The sequence below is a fragment of the Phyllostomus hastatus genome, unplaced genomic scaffold, assembly GCF_019186645.2.
Source record: "Phyllostomus hastatus isolate PE091 unplaced genomic scaffold, TTU_PhHast_1.1 phas_contig_80, whole genome shotgun sequence".
NCBI lineage: Eukaryota > Metazoa > Chordata > Mammalia > Chiroptera > Phyllostomidae > Phyllostomus > Phyllostomus hastatus.
The window spans coordinates 37,556,180-37,578,507 of NW_025333960.1; the positions used below are offsets into that span (position 1 = coordinate 37,556,180).

General features: G+C 47.9%; 2 protein-coding genes across 6 annotated transcripts in view; both read left to right on the top strand.

Annotated features, from left to right (window-relative positions):
* The window catches only part of SLC14A2 (solute carrier family 14 member 2), a 397,322-nt gene extending 391,518 nt beyond the window's left edge, over window positions 1-5,804 (top strand). For all 4 annotated transcript variants that reach the window (XM_045849973.1, XM_045849975.1, XM_045849977.1 and 1 more), the window contains 3 exons: window positions 353-487; window positions 1,792-1,841; window positions 4,678-5,804. In XM_045849973.1, coding sequence (XP_045705929.1) covers window positions 353-487; window positions 1,792-1,841; window positions 4,678-4,878 — 386 coding nt within the window. In that variant the 3' untranslated portion in view covers window positions 4,879-5,804. The remainder of the gene's footprint in view (window positions 1-352; window positions 488-1,791; window positions 1,842-4,677) is intronic.
* A 5,949-nt stretch (window positions 5,805-11,753) lies between these two features.
* The window catches only part of SLC14A1 (solute carrier family 14 member 1 (Kidd blood group)), a 44,399-nt gene continuing 33,824 nt past the window's right edge, over window positions 11,754-22,328 (top strand). Inside the window, exon 1 of one of the 2 annotated variants that reach the window (XM_045850432.1) lies at window positions 11,754-11,837. The gene's annotated coding sequence lies outside the window, so the exon portion shown is untranslated. The remainder of the gene's footprint in view (window positions 11,838-22,328) is intronic. The other variant, XM_045850433.1, reaches the window with a different exon arrangement.

A 22,328-nucleotide genomic window follows, 5' to 3' on the forward strand; every position in this document is an offset into this window, starting at 1 on the left:
GATGTATTTTCCACTAGCGAACATTAAGATATCAATGAAGAAGGAGAAGTCGTCCTGTTTTTGGCCGGGGAAGGACTGTCTCTGGACTGCTTAAGCCAGGCTTCAGAGTTCCTACGAAAAGGGCCTCCTGTACCCACAGCAGCATCACCACTCATATTCATGTGACATGGTGGCCATTTGTTTCCTGTAGGTGTTTTCTCACTGAATAAAATGCTAAGTCCTTTCTTATAAATGTCTACGAGGATAACGAGTCTGGGTTTCCAGGAGAACGGTGGGTTCCGGGGCCGGCAGGGAGCCTCAGGAAACCCCGTGCCCCCACCCCACACGCACCGAGGTGTGTTTTCTCCCACAGCTCTCAGCCTCGCGACCCCCTTCGACACCATCTACTTCGGCCTGTGCGGCTTCAACAGCACGCTCGCCTGCATCGCCATCGGGGGCATGTTCTATGTCATCACCTGGCAGACCCACCTCCTCGCCATCGCCTGCGGTAGGTACTGCCGGCGAACCCCCGTGCAGCAGAAAAGATGGCTGGGTCCAGCCTGCAAGGACGCCCGCCCTGTGGAAGTTCTGCTGGTCCTTTAAAGAGTAAAGTGAGGATCGTTTGTTTTATAAAAGGATTTTATCTAAAACTGTTTTTGAGTGATTGGCTAGGGATAAATATATTAAAAACCCTTTTCACACCTGGCTGGCATAGCTCAGTGGATTGAGCGCGGACTGTGAACCAGTGTCGCAGGTTCGATTCCCAGTCAGGGCCCATGCCTGGGTTGCAGGCCACGGCCTCCAGCAACCGCACATTGATGTCTCTCTCTCTCTGTCTTTCTCCCACCCTTCCCTCTCTAAAAAAATAAATAAATAAAATCTTTAAAAAAAAAAAAAACCCTTTCACTGAGCGCAGAATGTTCAGCTGCTTGAAGACAGATTTTTTTAGATGGTGCTTGTTTGGTGGTTGTTCATGGCTCTGTCTCCTGTGACTGCTGCCTTCCTGGCCAGGGAACGGGACTAACCTACAAAGCAACACTTATGCAAATGTATCTTTATATTTGAAGTTGGGTGATTTACATCAGATACAGCAATTAACCTTAAGCACCCAAACATTGACCATAGGACCTTCAAATAGTGCCTCGATCATGGGATGTGGTCAGGATGTGGTCAGCTGGGCACTCAGTGACTCTCTAATAAAGGTTCACTGTTAACATCCTAGGAACAATGGGATGCTTTTAGTTGAGAAAGTAAAGGTTCAGAAGCAAAGCCCAACTACCCTGGCCCATTTTCACAGACCCTCACCAACGGCTAGCACTTGGCTCTCCCCTGTGGCCAGCCTGGCCATGCCCTCCCCTTGCAGAGCGTCGGAGATGACGCAGTCAGTGCACTTGGTATTCCTCAAGTTCACGGAATGCTGCTCCTCCCTGGAAACCCATATTATGTTCATAAATTGTGATGAAATACACCAGCAGGGAGTTCTGGGATTCACTCCTCTTGGCTGCATAGTAAAATTTTCATTTATGGTTTATGCCACTAAATGTTCCTTTGCTAGAACGCAAGGTGGTGGGACCCAGGAGAACCGTAACAGCTCAGTTCTGGCCCTTTTTAACAAAGTTCATCTGCTGTCTTAGGTGTGCCAGCATTTGCTTGGAATTTAACACTTTCCTAAGCTGCCAAGCAATGGAAACAAAACTCAATTTTTTTGTAATCTGAGAGCGAGCATTTTGGCATAAACTGTATGTGGAGAGAATGTGTAGACGAAGGTTGAGGTGCTGTTAGTCACATGACTGTTTTTTGGTTCCGTTCCAGCCCTGTTTGCAGCCTACCTGGGTGCCGCCCTGGCTAACATGTTATCTGTGGTGAGTCCCCGCGAGCTAAAAGCGTGCCCCAGCACCCTTCCTGGTGTTCTCCCATCTCCCCAAAACTAACGCAAAGCCCCTCCTCTGGGAAGCCTTCCCCAGTCCATCCCTCTTGTCTCAGATTCCATCCCTCCCCTCAGCTCCTGCTGGACGTAAGACGCTGGACCTCAAACGTTTCAATGTCAAGTGTCGCTCAGTCAGGACCATTGTCAGTGGGGCAGCAATTTGAAGAGCGTTACCTTAGCAATCAAACTCCTTTCTGATAGAGCTCTGGTTCTGTCGTCCCCTAGAACTAGTTTTAAATCTTTATCATTTGTCTTGTGTGTTTATAGATCATCTCCCAACCAGTCTGTGGGCCAGTTGTTTGTCCCGTAGTAACTAGCATGGTGTTGGGGGTCCTGAGGGAAGGCTTTGGGGGGGGGACAGGGAGCCAAGCCCCAGGCAAGCCTAAGAGCAGCTAGTGCTGGTGGCTATCAGCCCGTGCAGCAGGCCGAGAACCCCTCATGTGAGCCGCCCCACCCCCCACGCAGGTGGTGCGTGAGGTTAGGAGGCACCACATGGCCAGGACAGCCCCCTCATGCACAGGCCCCAGCGCTGAGTGCTCAGGGCTCAGCCTGCAGTCATTGCCTCCCCACCTTGGATGAGGGTTCAAGGTCACATCTCCCATGGGCAACCAGGAAAAGTCCAGTGGTCCTGTGGGTAGAGATACATGTGGGCATTCTACTCACACCTGTCTAAATCCCTTCCTAGTGAAACTGGACTTGGTGTGGGAAAGAAGTTTCTAGGCATAGAATTATTCTTCCCTGATACCATCCCATGTCCCCATGGGCTAAGTCCCTCCTCTGAGCCCCATCCAATTTTGTTCGAGCAGCTGCTACAACATGCGACACGCAGTACTATGGTGACTCAAAAACACTTGGGGCCCTTCCCACCTTCAGCCTGCGTGCTCCTTCAGAACAGGGACCCAGTCACATCTTCATCTCTATCTCTAGCACCTATTACAGGGTCCAGCATACAGTGGGTGCTCAAGAAATGCTGAAGGAATGAAACCTTAAGGTTGTGAGCTCCATCATTAAAGCTGGGACTAAACAGCCAACCATCAGAAACATGGACGGGGGCAGGAGGATGGAGTAGAGCTTCTGAGACTCCTGTCTGCTCCTGTCATTCTTGTACCCCAACTCCCCCAATCGTCCACCCAACAAGTGCTTGTCACTGGCTTCCTCAGGCACAGTGCTGGAAGGGACGGGAAACAGGAGGCTTTGGTTCTTGTTCATGGGCATCTACACGATGACTGGCCCTTTCCTCTGTTGCAGACAAGTTACAGGTTACACCACTCAATTTAGATATTTTTCAGAACAAATTCAAGTTTACTTTCCATGTGCTATTATGTTTAAGTCACTGTGCTGACCTCTCTCAGGGATGCAAAAATGTGCAGGCTACTAACACACTCTGAAGGAATCTCCAGTCTTGTCTATATATAAGGGTTGAGTGACATTTGTGAGACTGTTCAAGCCCACCACGCAAGAGAGCACTTAGGAGCTCCCCTCGTTTGCTTTCCAGCTGGCCCATGTCTTCAACAATGCCTCCCTCAGATGATGGCCACAAACTGAGGAGTGTGCTTTGGGCACCAGCTCTGAGTAGATATTATTATCCCTATTTTATTATTGATGAAACCACAACAAGGTGATTGGAACTGAGACTTGGATCTGGGCCTGTGGAACTCCCCGCCCACATCCTTCCCACTACGGGACTTGAAGGAGACGCCCCCCAGACACCCGGTGCAGGCTAGCAGGGCTTTGGAAAGACTCACTGAGTGGAGTTCGTCACTCACAGGTATTCCTTACGGTTGCAGTTCTGGTACGAGGCTGTCATTGTTCTTCCCCAAGTCCCATCCGACAGTGACACCTGTGAACACATGCGTGGCCAGTATTGTTGCCCCCATGGTATTCCCTTAGCTTTTTGTTCCTTATAATAAAATGGTATGTAGGGACAAGGGGGCGTGGTTTGACCTGCCTCACAGCTGAACTTGCAGTCTCCGTGTTAGCAAGCCGTCCATTCCAGTTATTTCAGAGAAAGAGCAGGGAAGAGTATTTAAAAGCTTCAGGAAATGTTAGGAATAAAAGAACAGGTCAACACCATGGGAAAGGAAGCTGGGAATGGGTGAGCCTTGGGAAGAGAGGTAGCTGCTCTCCAACTCCAGCTCTTGGGGCTGGGATGTCACGTCTCTGCCTCTCTCTACATCTCTGCTCTATTTCCCTGGGTCTCTCTGTGATGGCAGAGCCCCCAAGTGGCCACCCAGACCAAGAGCCTCTGGACACAGACTCTGTGCCTCTTAGTTCAAATTCTCAAGAGAGGAATTCTGTTCTCAGGACATCTGCCTATGGGAAGCTGCATTTGAGTCAGGTGTCTGTCTCTTGTCCAGTCAGCCATGACTAAAGAAAAAAGGCCTTGAACTATAAAATAACTGTCAAAGCCATGCCTTCAACAGGGGCTGCAGAAGGAGGCAGGAATGGCCACAGTTCCTTAAGGGAGAGATATAGGCTGGCCAGGTAACCCCAACAAAACATGTCTCCCACATCAAGGCATATTATAATCAGGTTCAAATGGCTGCATTTTGAAGTATGTGAGTTCACCGGTAACACTGCCAGCTGACAACACCAGCATGGTTTTATTCCTATTGATCATGCATCAGTTAGTCCGATAGTATTAGTCCTATCAATTCCCACAAAGCATCCCCTCCTCTTCCCGGGGCTGGAGGCATTTGGCAGGGGCTGATGAAACAGGCACAAGCATCTGATGTAACCAAGGCCCCCCTTTCGTTCTTCCTTCCCCGCAGTTTGGACTGCCAACCTGCACCTGGCCCTTCTGCCTCTCCGCGCTAACCTTCCTGCTCCTGACGACCAACAACCCCGCCATCTACAAGCTTCCGCTCAGCAAAGTCACCTACCCGGAGGCCAACCGCATGTATTACCTGTCCCAGGAGAAAAACAGAAGACCGTCAACCGTAACAAAGTACCAGGCCTATGATGTCTCCTAAGTTGCCCTTTCCAAAACACGTCACTAGAAATTGAACCTTTAGCATGCCACACATGTCCCCAGGCCGAAGGCCACCTGACCTCCTCTTCTATCTGTTCTGCGATTCCCCACCCCCAGAGCAGGCCTAACCCCACTGACTCCCAAGCACAGGGAGATACTGTGTGGTCCCCACTCAGGAACCTCTCCGTTCTAAGAAGCGCAACACTCATCAAAGGTACGGTGGGTTTAGACTTTGCACAGCTCACTCCATAGGAGTTTCCCTTAATGGGAATATTCCTTCTTTGGCAAAATAAGCCACATCCCCAAAGAAAACTCACCAAGAAGGAGAGAGAGGTTGGTGACATGGTCATCCAACTCAGTCACCCAATGCAGCAACGCACAGTGTCAGGAAACACACATTAGACTAGAAGAGGAAGGGCTGGTTCTGCCCCAGCTCTGACACTAATGAATTCCTGCCGCCCCAGGTGAGAACACCCTCTGTCTCTCTCAGCCTCAGTTTCTTACTGGTTTCACGACAGGGAGGGACTCGGTCATCCCCTCCACCTTAGCAGTGTTGATTCATATCGCCCTCTCTCTCTTTATTTCTCTCTCTCTCTCCCCCCGTAAACTGATAAAATCAGCATGACCAACAAGGACTCCCTGAGAGTTGAGTGAGAGATGGAAGGGTTACCTGGGGGAGGGGCAGAACAGTTTTAACGATCTGTGGAGATTTATTCTGGAGTCGTGAGAAGATGTTCTCCAGACTTGGGGTTAGGAACCTGATTCACTGGAAATGCCAACGTGTCTTTCTTCACATAGCAGAAACACTTCTGGAAATGTCATAAGATGAAAAGTGATCTTTTTCAACATTCAAATCATATTTTCAACAAACGCATTCCTTTTTGTAATAGACGTAAACAACCTCTCATTAAACTGTTAAGTTTACAAGCTGGTATCAGGGGTTTTTTTTTAATGCAGCTCACCTACATCGCTCACGCATTGCCCATGGGCGGGACTTGCCACAGTCAAGCAGGTGTCCGAAGAGAGGAGAATCCGTGCAAAATGCTCAGGAGAGGTCTCAGTTGGTTCGCAAAGAGGGTTATACAGAAAGGACAGTGGGCTCTTTTTGTCTGAGTTAAAGCACAGGATGCCAACAACCCACCTCACTCTCCAGGGCACAGTCTTTCGGCCTTGTGCCCCCAGGTTCATAAACCCAAACCCCTTTGCTATGTGATGCCTTCGGTTGTAGCGCTGGACTCCGAGAGCCCAGAACCCCTTTGTGGGAAGCCAGGAGGCTCAGCCTCCCCACCCCTCCCCCCGAGGAGTGTGGATGCAGCTCTGACAGCCCCCCATCTCACACGCTTCCAGTTCAGCATGATGGGTGAGGATCTAAGGTGGGGGGCGTAGGAAGGAGGCAAGGGGGGGGTAGAGGAGACCCTCTGTAAATGCAGCTTTAAGGAAAGAATTCCATTTGACTAAAATCCATCGTGTAGGAAAAGCTAGCGTCCACATTCACCTTTCCTTCTCCCTGCCTGCCCTGAGGTCCCGGCTGTGTTCCGTCGGCCCAAGAGCACTAGGCTGCCTGTTTCTCCCCCAGACCGTATCCAGCCAGTTATGACTTGTCCCGGAAAATGGAACACTTCTCGCTGCAAACAAATCTCCCACATAGGAAAGGGGAGAGAGTCACCCTCCAGGGGCTGCTTCTGAGTTTGCGGTCACACCTTGAGGCCAGGAAGGTCTCCGGCTGTATTTTAATGGCAACGGAGTTACGGTTCTCTGAGGATTAGGCATCCAGGAATTTCACCAGAAGGCTGTTTATGCTCACAGCTCACTCAGCTGCCCCAGAACCTCTAAGTGATGACATAGAACTATTAAAATACCACTTTTTATGCATTTTCCAAGAAAGTGTTATAATCTGGTTTTATTAAGAGCAGGAAACCTCTGAGTGCATGCCTTTCTGATTATTGACCACTAACAAATCCCTTTAGCTCTTCTAAGCATTTCAATATCCTCACCTATAAAGCAAATTGAGTTGGCCTAGGATAACAAGCAAGGTGGAAATAGACGGGACAAAATAATTCAACTTGAGGAAATGTACAATGACCACAGCAGTCTGTTCCAGCACTTGGATTAGGCATCAACAAAGGAGAGAGGGAGGCAGCTCACACCAGCTCCCGAGAACCAACGGTGCATGTGAGCACTTATCTCCCAAGGCCATGTTCAGTGACATCCCGTGGGGAGCTTGAAAGTGGCCATGGTGGGAGTCTTTACACCCCAGTAATTGGCAAACTACAGATCTGGGCTCTTTCCCTAGAGAGCCAGCTTACTGGCACAACACTGACCAGCCAATCTGGTGGGAAGAAAAGAGAACAATTACAGGGCCCCTAACCAGAGTCTCAGAAACCAGGGCCAGAAGATTCAGTGCAGCAACCCTACGGGGACGCCATAGCACATACAAAAGGCATTTAAGAGAATCACCAAAGTGTACTTGGGCATAAAAGGACCTCCAAAGATTTACCCACAGGGCCCTACACTGAAAAAACTGCAAGTAAGAAGACAACAAATCTAGGGAATACTACAAGAGACATGAGAATACTGTAAGTGATCAAATACCTTGGTAATGCTTTTTTTTTTAATCAGGACCAAAGGAGGGAAACAGAAGAACTACACATATAACGACCTAGAACTGGAATATTGAATGATGACCGGAAGGGGTAGAGAGACAAAAGGAGCAGGAGAGCCTGTTGGAAGACTTAGCTTATACAAGAGTTGATAAGTTTCAAAAGCCCACAGGCAGGAGTAAACATGGGTGCTAGGGGTGACCACCATGAGAACAAAATGAGAAACACAAATTTTGAACCAGAAGAATATTCTCTTGCCAATGGGGAGGAGAAAAGCACTCTAGAAAGTCACCCAAAAATGGTAGTAAGTAAAAAGACAGATGGCACAAATTAGTCATACTATGACAGTGATTGACCCCCCAAAATGTTAACTATTAAATTTACCGCTGCAAGACAGAAATGCAAGGGTGGTACTTTCATAAAAAGAGCTAACAATTTGCTGTTTATGAGAAACCCATTTGAAACCGAAAGGCACAAAATGTTTAATACAAAGATGCAATAAGATATACTGAGCAAGTGTGGACTAAAAGAAAGCTAGGGCATCAACCATAACAGCTTGAAAGGTGAAGAACAAAGAATGACATCAACCAGCAATGGGGCAAGAGCACGTAGTAATGATAAACACTCATGTCCTGAACAGTCAGCCTCAACTTGCATCAAGCCACAGTTGACCGAACTGCAGGGAGTAACAAACTAACCAATCATTGCAGCTAAGATTTGACCGAAACCTTAGAAACTGACACATCAAAAGAACAAAAAAGGATCAGATATCAGGGATCTAAACAATAGAATCAATACAAGTGAGCTATTATATACATTTAGGATTCTAAGCCCTCCTACACCACATCACCCTCCAAAGAACAAACAGAACACATTCTTTTCAAGCACCCACAGGACGTTTACAAACTAGACCGTGTGTTATGCTAGTGGGGAGCTGACTGGTGCAGCCATTTGGAGAACAGGTCCTCAGAATAAGTATAAACACCCCCTGCAACCTGGAAATTCCCCTCCAGAGTACATGTGGCTCCCAGGCACAGTGTCCCCCATGTCCCCGGTGGGCCACCTGCAGGGTTGTTCACCGCAGCACATGTTTGTGACGCAGAGAGCCACAGGAGAAGGCAGAGGCAAAGTGGCAGGACACACAGGGGCATCCTACCCAGCAGGTAGACCCTCAGTATTACTCATGTTGGTCATGAGAGCAGATCTTAAGAACCTAGTGCTGGGGTAAAAATAAGAAAACGTGTTTATAATCAATATCATTTGCATAAATTAAAAATGCATGCACATGCAAAACCACAGTATGCATTTTGCAAGCACACAAATAAAGGTACATGGAAATGCCAAAAGGAAAAGAGAGTGGGGTATAAAAATGAAAAGACAGACACACCTTCATTCATTCAAGAGAGGGGCCTTGCAGAGACCGGTGAAGAGGATGTGCAGGGACAAAGGCACGTGATTAACTCAACTTTGTCAAAACGTCTTCATATGGGCGGGGCATAGCGTGTGCCCTGCTCAGCCGGGTCAGGGCCCCCGGCCGTCAGTGTCAGTGACCCCAAGGTGGGGCCAAGTCCATCTGCAGAGGCCCCTTGCACCCCATTCCCCCTCCACAAGTATTTAGAAGCATTCTGGCCACACTGCAAAGTTTTTCTATATACTAAAATAAAAGGTTCTGCCCTTTGCCCCCAAATTAAACAAACATTTGAATTCCTAGAGTAACAATGGTAATGAACATATGTATCTACTTGTGCTTTTAGAATGTTTTCAAATCTCTGATGAAATGTGAAAATAAGGGGAAACTTTTTAGCTGTTGTTGAGATGACAGAAAGGTGGGGGAAAAAAGACATCCTTGAACATAAAAGATATAGGATACAAACTGAGTTTAGAAAAAGCAAGGGCCCAAATAAAGATAATGAAGTCACATAACCTCCTGTAGTCCTCAGACCTCCCCGGTAAGTCAAGCAGAGGCGGTGAGGAAGGTCCAGCCCTCCTCTGCTACCAGTGGCAGGAAGCTGATCTCTCAGAGCCTGCAGCTCACCCTCCACAGGACGAGGATCACCCCCGCCTAGGAGCAGTGTTGCCGGGAAGGCTAAACAGGAACCCAGGAAAAGTGACTGGCCCCTGTAAACAGGGCCCATCGGCACTGGAGGGACGGAGGAGCCCACCTTCTTACCCACAATTCCCAGGCAGTCCCAGTAACCAGAAAGGCCCAGCAGAGCCTGGGCATCATCTCATGGGTTTTCTTTAAAATGTAAGTGTCCAGGGCCAGAGGGGCCAGATCAGAACCCCTTTTTAGCTTTAAGACGTTAGGGAAAGAATTGGCAGGCTATCCGTGTGGGCGTGAGCCAAAGGTGCCCCTCACTTCACCGTTTGAACTACCTTCTTCCTTCCCCTTACCTTGTCAGAGCAGAGCAGCAGTTGTTCTAGGAAAACTTCCTCAAGACGAACTCCCCAGAGGCCCCTTACAGACACTGCCATGGAGTGGACCACACATCCGTTGTGTTTCCATTACACGGGTCTTTTCTCTCCAATTAGACTGCAGGTCCTGTGAGGACAGTGGTTGTAATATATACACCACACACCCACACAACACACATACAATCCCACACACGTGTGTGTGCATATACATATATGTATGCACACATGTTATATACACAGGTGTGCACGTGTGTGTGTGTGCATGGTTTGTGCCTTCACACACACATACACACCTGTATACAGGGTGGGGCGAAAGTAGGTTTACAGTTGTTCCTATGGAAAATAATTCAATAATTAACAAATAAGAATACAGAATAAACTCCATGCTTGTGTACTCACAACTGTAAACCTACCTTTTCCTGCCCTGTAAGTGCAGCTACATACACAGAGACACAGTTGTTTTTGTCCCTTTCCTTCACAGAACTAGCCCACGGGCGGGCACAGCGGAGCCCCGAGCAATAACGGACTGAGTGATTGACTGAAACACCCTCCCAGCTGCATTCTCTCTCCCTCTACGCAGCCCCTTCGCTCATCCTGCTGGAACTCGAGATCTGCTTCGCACACTCAGCCACATGCACAGAACGGACGTGGAAGCTCAGGCAGGCCAGCTGGCTGAGTCCTGCTTCCCCGACTTCCTGCCCGCATCCTCCTCCCCACACAAGTCCCCTGAGCAGTGTTGAGGGGAAGGACCCCTCGGAATGGACACACCATTTATCCCCACACATCTCATCCTTCTATGGGCAACAACTTCAGCCCTGTGCAAATGCCCTTGGCCACCATCCTTCTCTTACAGAACCTCCACAGTCGGGACCCAAATCATGCAATGGTCTCAGGTGAGGCAGGTAAATGGTAGACCAGTAGCGCTCAAATTTGAACATGCATCAGAAACACCTCGAAAGCTTCTTAAACAGATCTCTGGGCCCCAACCCCAGAGTTTCTGATTGAGTTGGCATGGGGAAGGAGCTGAGAACACTCATTTCTAACAAGCTCCCACATGATACTGATGCTGTTGGTCCAGGGACCCCACCCGGGGAACCACGGTGTAGACCGAGAAATCGGTTGCTGCCTCCGGCCATCCCTTCTCCCTTTGTTGCATGGAGGGGTGCATCAGTCTGCAAACTCTTAGTAAGAAACATCTACAGTGCTTATTGAATTAAAGCACAGATCTCTGGGCCTCAACTCCAAAGAGTGTGATTTGGTAGCTCTGGGCGGAGCCAAGAAGCTGAGCTTCTAGCAAATTCTTGGATTGTGTAGATGCTGCTGGATCAATGTCCAGACTTCAAGATCATTGTGAAGTGGCGCTTAGTCCTGGCTGGATGAGAATCACCTGATTCTGATGCCCAGGCCCTGTCCAAGGCCAATTAAGTCAGCAGTGGGCCTGGGAACTGGTACTTTTTCAGGCTCCCAGAGTGATTCCAACGTGTAGCCAGGTTTGAAAATAGCTGTGGTGTCTGTTTCCTGGGCTTCAACTCACCTCCAGTCAGAGTCACTCCTACCAACAGTTAAGCCCTGGCCACCCTCAGGCCACAGGATAAAGAGGAATGAGAAGCACTGGGCACATGGGGGCAGGAGGGGTAGATGCAGGAGGCACGGAGAATCCTCAAAAGTGAAGCATGCCTCTTTCTCAGGGTTGTTGGGCCCTGGTCCTGCACCCCAAAGGAGACTACATGAAGGGAAACGAAACCACTAACAGGAAACATCCGGCACAGTAGGCAAGGGTTTGCATTGGCCCCGGAAGCCTGCTGAGTAGGCGGCCTTAACCTAGAAAGGAAGAGTGAAACGGTGAGGTTGTCAGCAGCACCTCTACCCCAAGCCGCTCTCAGACCGGGCGCCATCTTCCTGGCCCTGCGGGCAGTGTTGGCCTGAAGGGGAGTCATGGCTACAGGTAAGAAGCTGCAGGTGCGCTGCGTGAGCAGCTAAGGGATGGGCTGCCTCGGGGTGGGGACAGAAAATGCAAGGGCTGGAAAAGCAGTGACAGCAGGTGGGCAAATAGAAAGAGAGCTCTATTAAGACTTACAGTCAGGAAGGCTGGGCCAGGTAAACATCTGAGAAGTAAAGGAGATGGAGAAAAACAGAGCACAGAGCAAGTGTAGAGCAGGTATGGGGTGGGGGGCCAAGTGGTCCTGTAACTGGAAGAGGGCAAACAATAGGCGAGTTTTGATGGTGAGACAAGCTCCACCCCTCTGTGAACTGCCTGGTGGGACCAGGGATGGGACAGGCACAGGGGGTGGCTCCCATCCTTTCCCCACCACTTGCTCCTCGAGGAGTCAGAGGACCCACCAGAGTGCTGGAAAGAGACTGTCATGTGTATACAGTGTGGCGGGAGTGGGAGGGTGGGGGCAAGGAAGGCCCACATGTTCTGATTCCTTGCTGTCACAGCAGCTGCCCAACTGACTCAGAGAGCAACTTGGGGGGGGGCGGGCACAGATGCCACTGACACTGGCGGGAAAGGGTCTCATTATGGTTCGGCATAACTTAAGGAAAATATAAATGATTTGCTCATTTTTCCCCTAAAAAAACTTCAACTTATCTTTAGCATAAATTTTAATAGCTTTTATATTCTTTAAGAAAACTGTAATTGCAACACAAAATGTAATATTTACCCTACAATTTATTATTCTCATCGCCCCCTGAGAAAACTCCGTATTCATTGACCCAAAAAACCCTCTACCCACCGGCAGTCACTCCCCACGTCCCCATCCCTTCAGCCTCAGGCAAACACTAGTCTATGTTTTGTCTGTATAGATGTGCCTATTCTGGACGTTTCAGATCTATGAAACCATGGGATATAATATGTGACCCTTTGTGACTGGCTTCTTCTACTTCGCAAAACATTTTCCAGGTTCACCACACTGCAGCATTGATCAGTCGTACTTCATTCACTTTTACTGCCGAGCAACGTGCCCTTGTCTTGTTACTCCACGCTCTCTTTGTTCATTCCGCAGGACATGGGTATTTGGATTGTTTCCACTTTCTAGCTGTTGTGAAAATGCTGTTGTGGACATTTATTATAAGCTTTTTGTGTGTGTTTTAATTTCATACGAGGTCTGTCTGGAAAAAGCCCAGCCATTGTTAATATAAGGAGAACGGTTTGCACAACATCGATGTGACCTGGCAGCCAAGGAGAGTGGACTGGGATGTGCATGGGGGAACAAGGACAACTTCACTGTACTAGTCAGTGGGGGCAGCAGACACCGTTGAGTGAGCATGTGTATTGTGTGGCCCTCGCATTCAAAATGACTGAGCAAGCAATCGGCATCAGATTTTGCATTAAGCTTGAACATTCCTCCATGGAAATTATTCAGATGATTCAGAAGGCCGCAGCTGTGGGCAACTGGTGATTGGCAGCTTCATCACAACAATGCACCCGCTCATGCATCACGACTTATGCAGAGATTTTTGACAGAACATCAAATCACTCAAGTGATTCAGGCCCCCTACAGCCCAGATTTGGTGCCCTGTGACTTCTGGCTTTTCCTAAAACTAAAATCACCTCTGAAAGGGAAGAGATTTTAGACCATCAATGAGATTCAGAAAAACACAATGGGGCAGCTGAGGGCAACTGGGAGAACTGTGTGAGGTCCCAAGGTGCCTGCTTTGAAGGGGACTGAGGCGTCATTGCCCTGTGTATAATGTTTCTTGTATCTTCTTCAGTAAATGCCTCTATCTTTCACATTACATGGCTGGGTACCTTCTGGACATACCTCGTACACACAGGAGTGGAATTACCAAGTTATATGGTACCTATATGTTTGACCTTTGCGGGGACTGTCAGAGTCTTTTCCAAGATGACTGTGTCGTTCTACATGGCCACCAACAGGAATGTGTGACGATTCTAATTTCTCCACTTCTTCCTCAACAGTTACATTATGTCTTCTTTGATTCCAGCTAGATTCCAGCTGTGTTGGTGGGTTTGAGGCAATGTCCTGTTGTGGTTTTGGTTGCGTTTTCTTAGAGGCTGACACTGTTGAGGGTGCTTCTGTGTCCTTGTTGGCCATTTGTGTATTTCCTTTAGAGATACATCCATTTATATCTTCTGCCCGTTTTAAAAATTAGGTTATTCATCTTTGTATTATTGTGTTGTAAGAGTTGTTTACACATTCTCAACACAAGTTCCTTATCATGTATACAATACAAAAATATTTTCTACCACTCTACGGGTTGTCTTTTCACTTTCTCGGTGGTTTCTTTGAAACATGAATTATTTATTTTCATGAAGTCCAGTGTATCATTATTTCTTTTGTTGTTTGCACTTTTGGTGTCATATATAAAAAAAAAAGAACATGGCTTAATCCAAGGTAATGAAAACTTTTCTTGAAAGGGTACATAGTTTTAGCCCTTATATTTAGGTCTTCGATCCATTTCAAGGTGGTTTATGTATCCCAGGGGGAAAGGGGTCCTCGGTCTCTTGCATGTGAATATCCAGTTGTCCCAGCACCACCAATGAAAAAGACTGTTCTTCCCCACTCATAGGTATTTTTTTTAGAACCCAGAAATAAATATGTAATTTATATTCCTGTTATTCTAGGATAGTATTTCCCAAACTGGTCTGTCATGAACCTTAATAAACGTGTAACAAAAAAAATAAGAAAGTCACATGATTCAACAAGACCCGGGTACGTTCGCCAAATAAAGTTAAACATCTTTTCTCAGCGTAGGCTCCTCAAAGACTTTAGTGCCAGCGTGGTTCAGTGGCTCCCTCATCCTTGCTCTACCAGAGAGGGCTTCTTGTGTGGCCGCTTGTTAGCATCTCTAGAAGCACGTGTCCAAGGAACTCAAGCTTTGGATCCACTCTTTTGAGGGGACAGAACTATTCATTTAAATTCTGTTAAGATGTTCTAACTTTGCCCTTTGAGAATTAAGCCAACCAACCTGATTTCGGGAATGGAGAGGGCGTGTTTTGTAGAGTTGTGTCTTTTATCTGTAGCCAGGCAAGAACAGAAATAAGACAGTAACCTGTGAATTCTTCTGAATTCCTTTTAGTGAATGGTTTAGGAGCCATGTGTTTAGTTTGCTGCTGAAGCACCCATTTTTTAAGCTAAATATTTATATTAAACAGTATGGCTTTTTGACAGTGTGGTTCAAGAGCCACCTGCATCAGAACCACGTGGATGTGGTTTAAAAATGCAGACTCTGGGCCCCAGCTGGTGTGGCTCAGGGGACTGAGTGCTGGCCTGAAAACCAAAGGGTCTCTGGTTCAATTCCCAGTCAGGGCACATGCCTGGGTTTTGGGCCAGGTCCCCAGTAGGGGACCTCAAGGGACAACTACACATTGATGATTCTCTCCCTGTCTTTCTCCCTCCCTTCCCCTCTCTCTAAAAATAAATAAATAAAATCTTTAAAAAATTATAAAACTGCAGACTCTGGGCCCCTTCAGGCCTGATAAGCAGAAATTCTGGAGCCCAGAAGCTGCACTCTTGGGCTGCCCGGCGAGTCTGCGCACACCCACTTGAGAACCACTGCTCATCACTGGATTAAGGGAAAGAGGCAAGTTCTCTATAAAGACATGAGCAGCAGAGGCTGACAGGCACCTAGGACCAGGTTGGCTCTTCTTCACCTTCTTCCCTTCTTTCCTTTCCCTTCCCATCTCCACTGCCCACTACTGTGCCCTTTTGCATGTTGGCAAGTCCTGCGTGAATGAGCACCAAACTCAGGCACACGAAGCGTTTTTTTCTTGTGATGCAGCTTGCCACGAGAGGGCACCAGAGTGCCTCCAAAAGCCGTGTGACACCCTCTGCTCCCCTTCTCCACTGCAGTCTCGTCCAGGTCCAGTCTCCCACTCTCAGACCTGTTCCCCGCCTCACTGGTTCTCAGAATGACACCAGATCACATAAGGATACGTGGCTACTGAGAAAGCACTTACTGGTTGTGAGGCCTGGGGATGGTGTTCAAATGCCTCTGAGCCCAAGTTTCTCATCCTAACAAGGAAACAATACAAACCTGTTATTGTAGTTATTTTTTTCCATTGTTATGCAAGTACAGTTGCCTCCATTCCCACCCCCCATCACTCTCCACCGCCCCACCCATCCCCACCTCCCACCCTCGGTCCTGCACCCTTTGGCTTTGTCTGTGTGTCTTTTATGTGTGTTCCTTAATGACCCTTCCCCTTGTTTCCCCCATTATCCCACTCCCTCCCCCCGCCCCAGTTACTGTCAGTTTGTTCTTCATTTCAACGCTTCAGGTTATATTTCGCTTGTTTGTTTTGTGGATTAGGTTCCACTTACAGGTGAGATCATGTGGTATTTGTCTTTCACCACTCGGCTCACTTCACTTAGCGTAATGCTCTCCGGTTCCATGTTGTAGTTCTTTTAATAGTGAAGTGAGATAATAGAGGTAAAGCTCCTCAGTCAGCTCCTAGGTACTGTTTATTCTACCATAAGGCAGTGATTTGCACTGTTCGGAAAGCAGAAACCTTGAATTGCAAAAACAATATTTTCAAAATTTTATTATTAACAAATCTTAATTCGGTCTGGGCCCTCTCTCATTCCTATACTCAGAAACCACTCCACCTCCTCTGTAATTTTTGACCTGGACCTTATCACTGCACCTGCAGCACAGCCGACGCCACCGGTGGCGAGCGGAAGAGCGCAGGGGAGCGAAGGCAAGGCTCCCAGCTGGGGTCCAAGCTCGCCTCACTCAGCCTCTTCCCCAGGATGCCGCAGGCAGGACTGTTCCCTAACTAACTGTGCTATAATTAACATTACAATAATTCATTCTGTGGAGACAGTTACTGTCATGCGTGCCCTGGTTGTGTGCATGCTGGTGATGGAGGCAAGGGGATAGGAAAGGGGGAGGTGGTGGAGGTGAAGGGATGGTGCACTTTCCAACTGAGCGTCTTCAGAAACTCCACCTGCTGGAGGGATAAATCCCAAACTCTGAGCTTAGCAAAGTGCTTCACGACCCGGCTGCTGCTTCCTCTTTCAGCCTTCCCACCAGTGGCATTCACACAGTACTCAGACACACACACTCTCACACTCATGTCCACATTAGAATGTTTGACAATCCTCAGGCCCAACACACCTTCATCATATCCTTTGTTTATACTATTCTCATCATAACCACCTTCTATCTTCTGCCAGAAACACTCCTGTTCAGAATTCAATACCCAGTTCCACTGTCACCAGCATCCTGTGTGAGGACTTCTCTGATCCTTAAGGCAAAGTTACATCTCCTTTCTCAACACTTTGGCGGTATTTTGTGCACAGTTCAACTCTAACAGTTCTAATCTGGCTTGTTAAAGGCTCAGGAGGCCACCCCACCCATCAGAGGCGGCCTTACAACTGACGGCTCCAGGGTGCCCTCAGACTTCTAGGAGAGCTCGGGCCCAGGGCCCTCATGCAGCCTCGACTGCTGGTCATGAAGTCGAGCAGCAGAGCCCAGACACCCTGCAACAAATCTGTCTTAACATATATCCAGGTGAAGTTTAAAAAATCGTGAATGAACACTCCATGAGTGAATTTCCAGTGAGCAGACACCTTGCTCTACCACTCCCCAGCCCTAAACAGTTGCACCTGGCCCATGCTGTTTCTTCAGCTTTTAAAAGGAAGATGGCGCCACCTGAAGGGATGGTGGGGTATGTGCCCTCCACCCCAGCAACACATACAAAGTCCCAAAGCGCAGACATCATGGCCAGCAGAGCCAGGAGGAGTTCCCTGGGACAGGGAAGGGCTGACCACACTGCTAATGAATGCGTCTGGTCACTCCTCACCCTCCTCCTGCCTTCTGACGCCCCCGATGCTCCCCTCCTGTCCCAGGAGACTTAGCTGTACTCTCAGCTTCCCTGCCCCTTCTGTGCCTACTTCAGTGTCTGCAGCCCTGGGCTCCCGGTCAGACCAGAGTGCCTCACCTCCACTGCACCCTGGGCACTTCCACCTGCCTATCCCCCCATCTCAATCAAACTTAGCATCACAAGATGGACTCTCTAACGCTTCTACTCTGCTTCGTGTTATCAGTTCATAATTTTCATTAAAGTGTAATAGATGTGCATTAAAGGACACACATGAGTATAGAGCCTGGTGAGTTTTCAAAAACACACCCAAAAACCAGAACCCAGATCAAGACACAGAACATTATCAGCATCCCAGAAGTTCCCCTGCCACTCCCTTCCAATGGTGATTAACATCCTGAATTCTCTCAGATTAGCCTGCTTTTGAACTTTGTATATGAAGTCTGTCTGGGAAAAGTCCAGCCATTGTTAATGTAACGAGAATGGTTTGCGTGACATCGATGTAACCTGGCAGCCAAGGAGAGCGAACTAGAATGCGCATGAATAAACAATGATGACTTCATTATACTAGCGAGTGGGAGCAGTAGACACGTTGAGTGTGCATGTACACTGTATGGCCCTCCCATTCAAAATGACTGAGCAAGTAGAACAATGAGTCTGCATCAGATTTTGCATGAAGCCTGAACATTCCTCCATGGAAACTATTAGGATGGTTCTGAAGGCTGCAGCTGTGGGCAACTGGTGATTGGCAGCTTCATCACAACAAAGCACCCGCTCATGCATCACATCGCATTCAGAGATTTTGGTGAAACATCAAATCACCTGGTGATCCAGTCCCCATACAGCCCTGATTTGGTGCCCTGTGACTTCTGGCTTTTTCCAAAACTAAAAATCACCTTTGAAAGGGAAGAGATTTCAAACCATCGATGAGATTCAGGAAAATACAACTAGGCAGCTAATAGCATTTGGGAGAACTGTGTGAAGTCTCAAGGTGCCTACTTTGAAGGGGACTGAGGCATCATTGTCCTGTGTACACTGTTTCTTGTATCTTGTATCTTCTTCAGTAAATGTCTCTGTTTTTCATACTACATGGCTGGATACCTTCTGGTATGATTCATAAATGGAATCATACCATCTACACTTTTTCGTGCCTGGCTTCTATCACTCAACACTGTGAGCTGCATCCGTACTACTGAATGGAATTTTAGGTCATTCATTCTCTCTTGCAGTGCAAATATATCATTATTTACCCACTCTACTGCTGATGGGCTATTGGGTTTTCCATTTTTGGCTTTTATAAATAGCACAGATTAAACTTTGTGGTGCACATCTTTTGGTGTGACCATATGTACGTGTTTATTTTGTGTATGTTCCTAGGGAAGCATTGCTGGGCTGTGGGGTGTGCAGACACCCACTCTTGCAGATTCCGTCTGCAGTTTTCTACTGTGGGCCTGTCCACATCCATTTCCTCCAGCAGCGTGTGAATTATGGCTTCTCCGCCTCCTCCCCAACACTTGGTGCTGTTTTTGATTCACCCGACCTTCACCCCGTACCCACCACCCTTTTCCCTCCCAGACGATCTCATATTTGCAGCCCTTTCCCCTTGGTACATTCCCCACTGCAGGCACCATGAGCAAGCCTCCCTGGCTTTGACCTTCAGGCCGCCCCATGATAACTTCCCTAAGTGAGGCTGTCACAATCACACTGTTCTGTCCACAGAACTTCAGTCACTCCTGCTCTCCACTTACTTTAGAGTTAGATCTGCTTGAATATGTTGGGCTTTTGACCTGCTGTGCAACCCTGGCCAATGGTCCACAGCCACCATCTTTCCCTTAGGCCTCCACGCTGCCTTCCCACGTGTATTATCCTGATGCCTTAGACCCTCTTCCTGTGCGTCTCAGACTCAGCTTGTTTGGCAGGAAAACCGTCTTCTTTGTTAGCAGAGCTACAAGAAGCACCCAAACTGGAGAGACCTGGTGCTGGTAAAGCCTTAGAAAGTTTGTTCCAATACCCTCATTTCCAGAGAAGCCCCAAATTATAAAGAGCATAGCCAAAAAAACACTAGTGATTTCACAAGTGTTTCATGACTTCCCTAAAGGGACAGCAATCCCTTCTTGCTTGCTGGTGGCCATTATTTGATCCTAAAGCAAGCAGAGCTTTGGATTCTAACTGGATGGGGATAAGATAGGGGGTAACAAATAGAAATCCTAAGTTGACTTTCCTTTTAAAACTGCTTCTCAGTAAGAGAAACATCCTTACCTCCTGTTATTACTGAGAAACAGAAATAAATGTATGAGAAAAAGAAAAACACAAATTTGCTTCCTTCTCCCCAATGTGTGAAGGCAAATAAAACTGTTTAGTGTTTGTTTACAGTCTATTATAGTTATTACTTGAATGTATACTGTCCACAAGGGACTCCAATCCACTCTAGTTCATATCATCCATCTTTAAAGCTTAAAGCATAATTTCTCTATTTTAAATGGCTGTAGAGGTTCATAGTTCCATCTTTTTTCTTTTTACAATGTAGTATTTTCCTTACTTATACTTTTTTTGATGTTGAGTTTTTAGTAGGGGCTCAATGCCTGGTTAATGTATCAGATCACGAGGCAGCAAATCAGAGGGCTGTCCATTCAGCTGCCTTATGCAAACAGGAAGGAGCGCTGCTTTCCTTGGGAACCCAGGCAGGGCCTGGAAACTCAGGCGTGAATCACGGCACACGCCCTCCAGAGCAATCACAGAGATGCTCACAGCCCACGGGCACGCCATGCTTCCCTCGGCTGACACTCATGTTTCTTCCTGAAAGGCCATTTCTTCTTTTTCTGCCTCCATCCAATGCTACTCGAATGTGAAGGGCCTTACGAGGCTTTTTCCTTCAGAAATGCTCCCTCTGCCTACTCCAGAAACCAAACTCTTAGCTCTAACGTGTGTGTGCCCACAGTTTAGCACTTAACACATTGTTTGCGGGTAGTTTTTATCACTCGCTCTACTACCAGTCAACGTAAAACGTATAAATACGTTTCCTGCATACAATGTGTTCATTGCACATCATCTCCTATCATGCAAGAGAACCTTAAAATATGGCAGCTGTTGATGAAACTGACAGGCCTCCTGTCCCTCTCTGGAAGGCTGCGGGATGGGCTCCCTTGTAGGCTGATGATATCACAAATGCCTTCTGTGCTAAGGCCCATAGATGACCATTGATCATATACAGCCTTAACCCTGACACTAATGCTGCCTGTGTCTTGCTTCACCAGGGTGTGAGAACTACCTTCCATTTCACACCATCCCCTAGAGTCCTGAGAATTCACCTTGATACACAGTAGGATGGGAAACCAGGGATGAACAAGTATAGGATGGGCGGTGCTCAGAGCTGAGAGGAGACAGTGAGTCCCAGGTTAGCAGGAGGTCACTAAACTAGTCAAGGCATCCTGCACTTGCAGTCTGTGACCTGGAATGTAGATGGAGGAGAAACCAGCCATAGCCCACACCCAGTCTTTGGAGAGCCCTGGCTTCTTGGGTTTGGGCTGAGCCCAGGTGTGGCAGCTTGGATTGGGACTTTCCTGTATTATCCACATTGATTGCCACCCACGAAGTCCTGAAGATGCAGGCTTCCTTTCTGCTTGCTCACCCTCAGGATGGCTCGGGTGCACCCAAAACCAGCCCTCTGCGAACCTGGAGCTAGGGCTCCATCCTCCCTTGTTCTAGGACTGACCTGGATGCTAGCCAAATCCTTTGACTACAGTTGGCCTGCAAGCTGGAGTGCTGGGTGCTGGTTCCTAAGGCTGAATGCCCTGTGGCAGAAGTGGTCATCGGTGTGTTCCATACGGCAAGGGCACACCTCCCTGGACTACACGTCCCAGTAACACTGTAGCCTGCTCTGAGGGCTGTACTGGGAGCAAATTCATCCCCACCGCCTTGCCACACCAAAGACACACACACACAACTCTCTCAGTGCTGTGCAAGAATTCACGCTCGCCCTTCAAGTCTCCAGAGTCAGAAGCACATTTATTTATCTGTGTACTCAGGGAATACCTATCGAGGATCTCTATGCATCAGACACTGAGCCTGAAACGAGTGCTACTGTCGCAGGTGGGCACAGGTAACCAAGTTCTCAGTGGTCGTGAAACATGCATTGAACTGAACACAGAGTTGATAGCAGAAAGAAGAGAGCAGATTTATTAAGCAATAGTACATTCCACAAAACATGGGAGCAGGCCAACACCCAGCAGAGATCGACCCTCAGTGGCTGGAGGGATTCCATTCTTATAGGGCGGGTAGTTCCTGGCTAGTTTTGGTGGCTTTTATTGTGCATATACAATAATAGTTTATCACTTTAAACTACTGTGCATATGGTTTCCCATGATTTTCCTTGATTGGCTACCAGGGGATGGAGTCCCACAATGCTAATGTATTATAATGCTGTTATAATGAAGCAGGGGTCATGTAGCATCTTCTGAGCAGATATAGTCATGATTCACCACTTTTCCAAGTGGTCTTAGAGCAGGGTCTCTGTCCTGTATGGATGTCATTTGTCTTGGCCCTGGGGCAACTCTGGAGTTTTCTCATTCCTGAGGAGCCAGTCTTGGAACAGGGGTTCTGTTCTGTATTGATGTCCTTTGTCTTAGTCCTAGGGTGCCTCCAGAGTTCCCT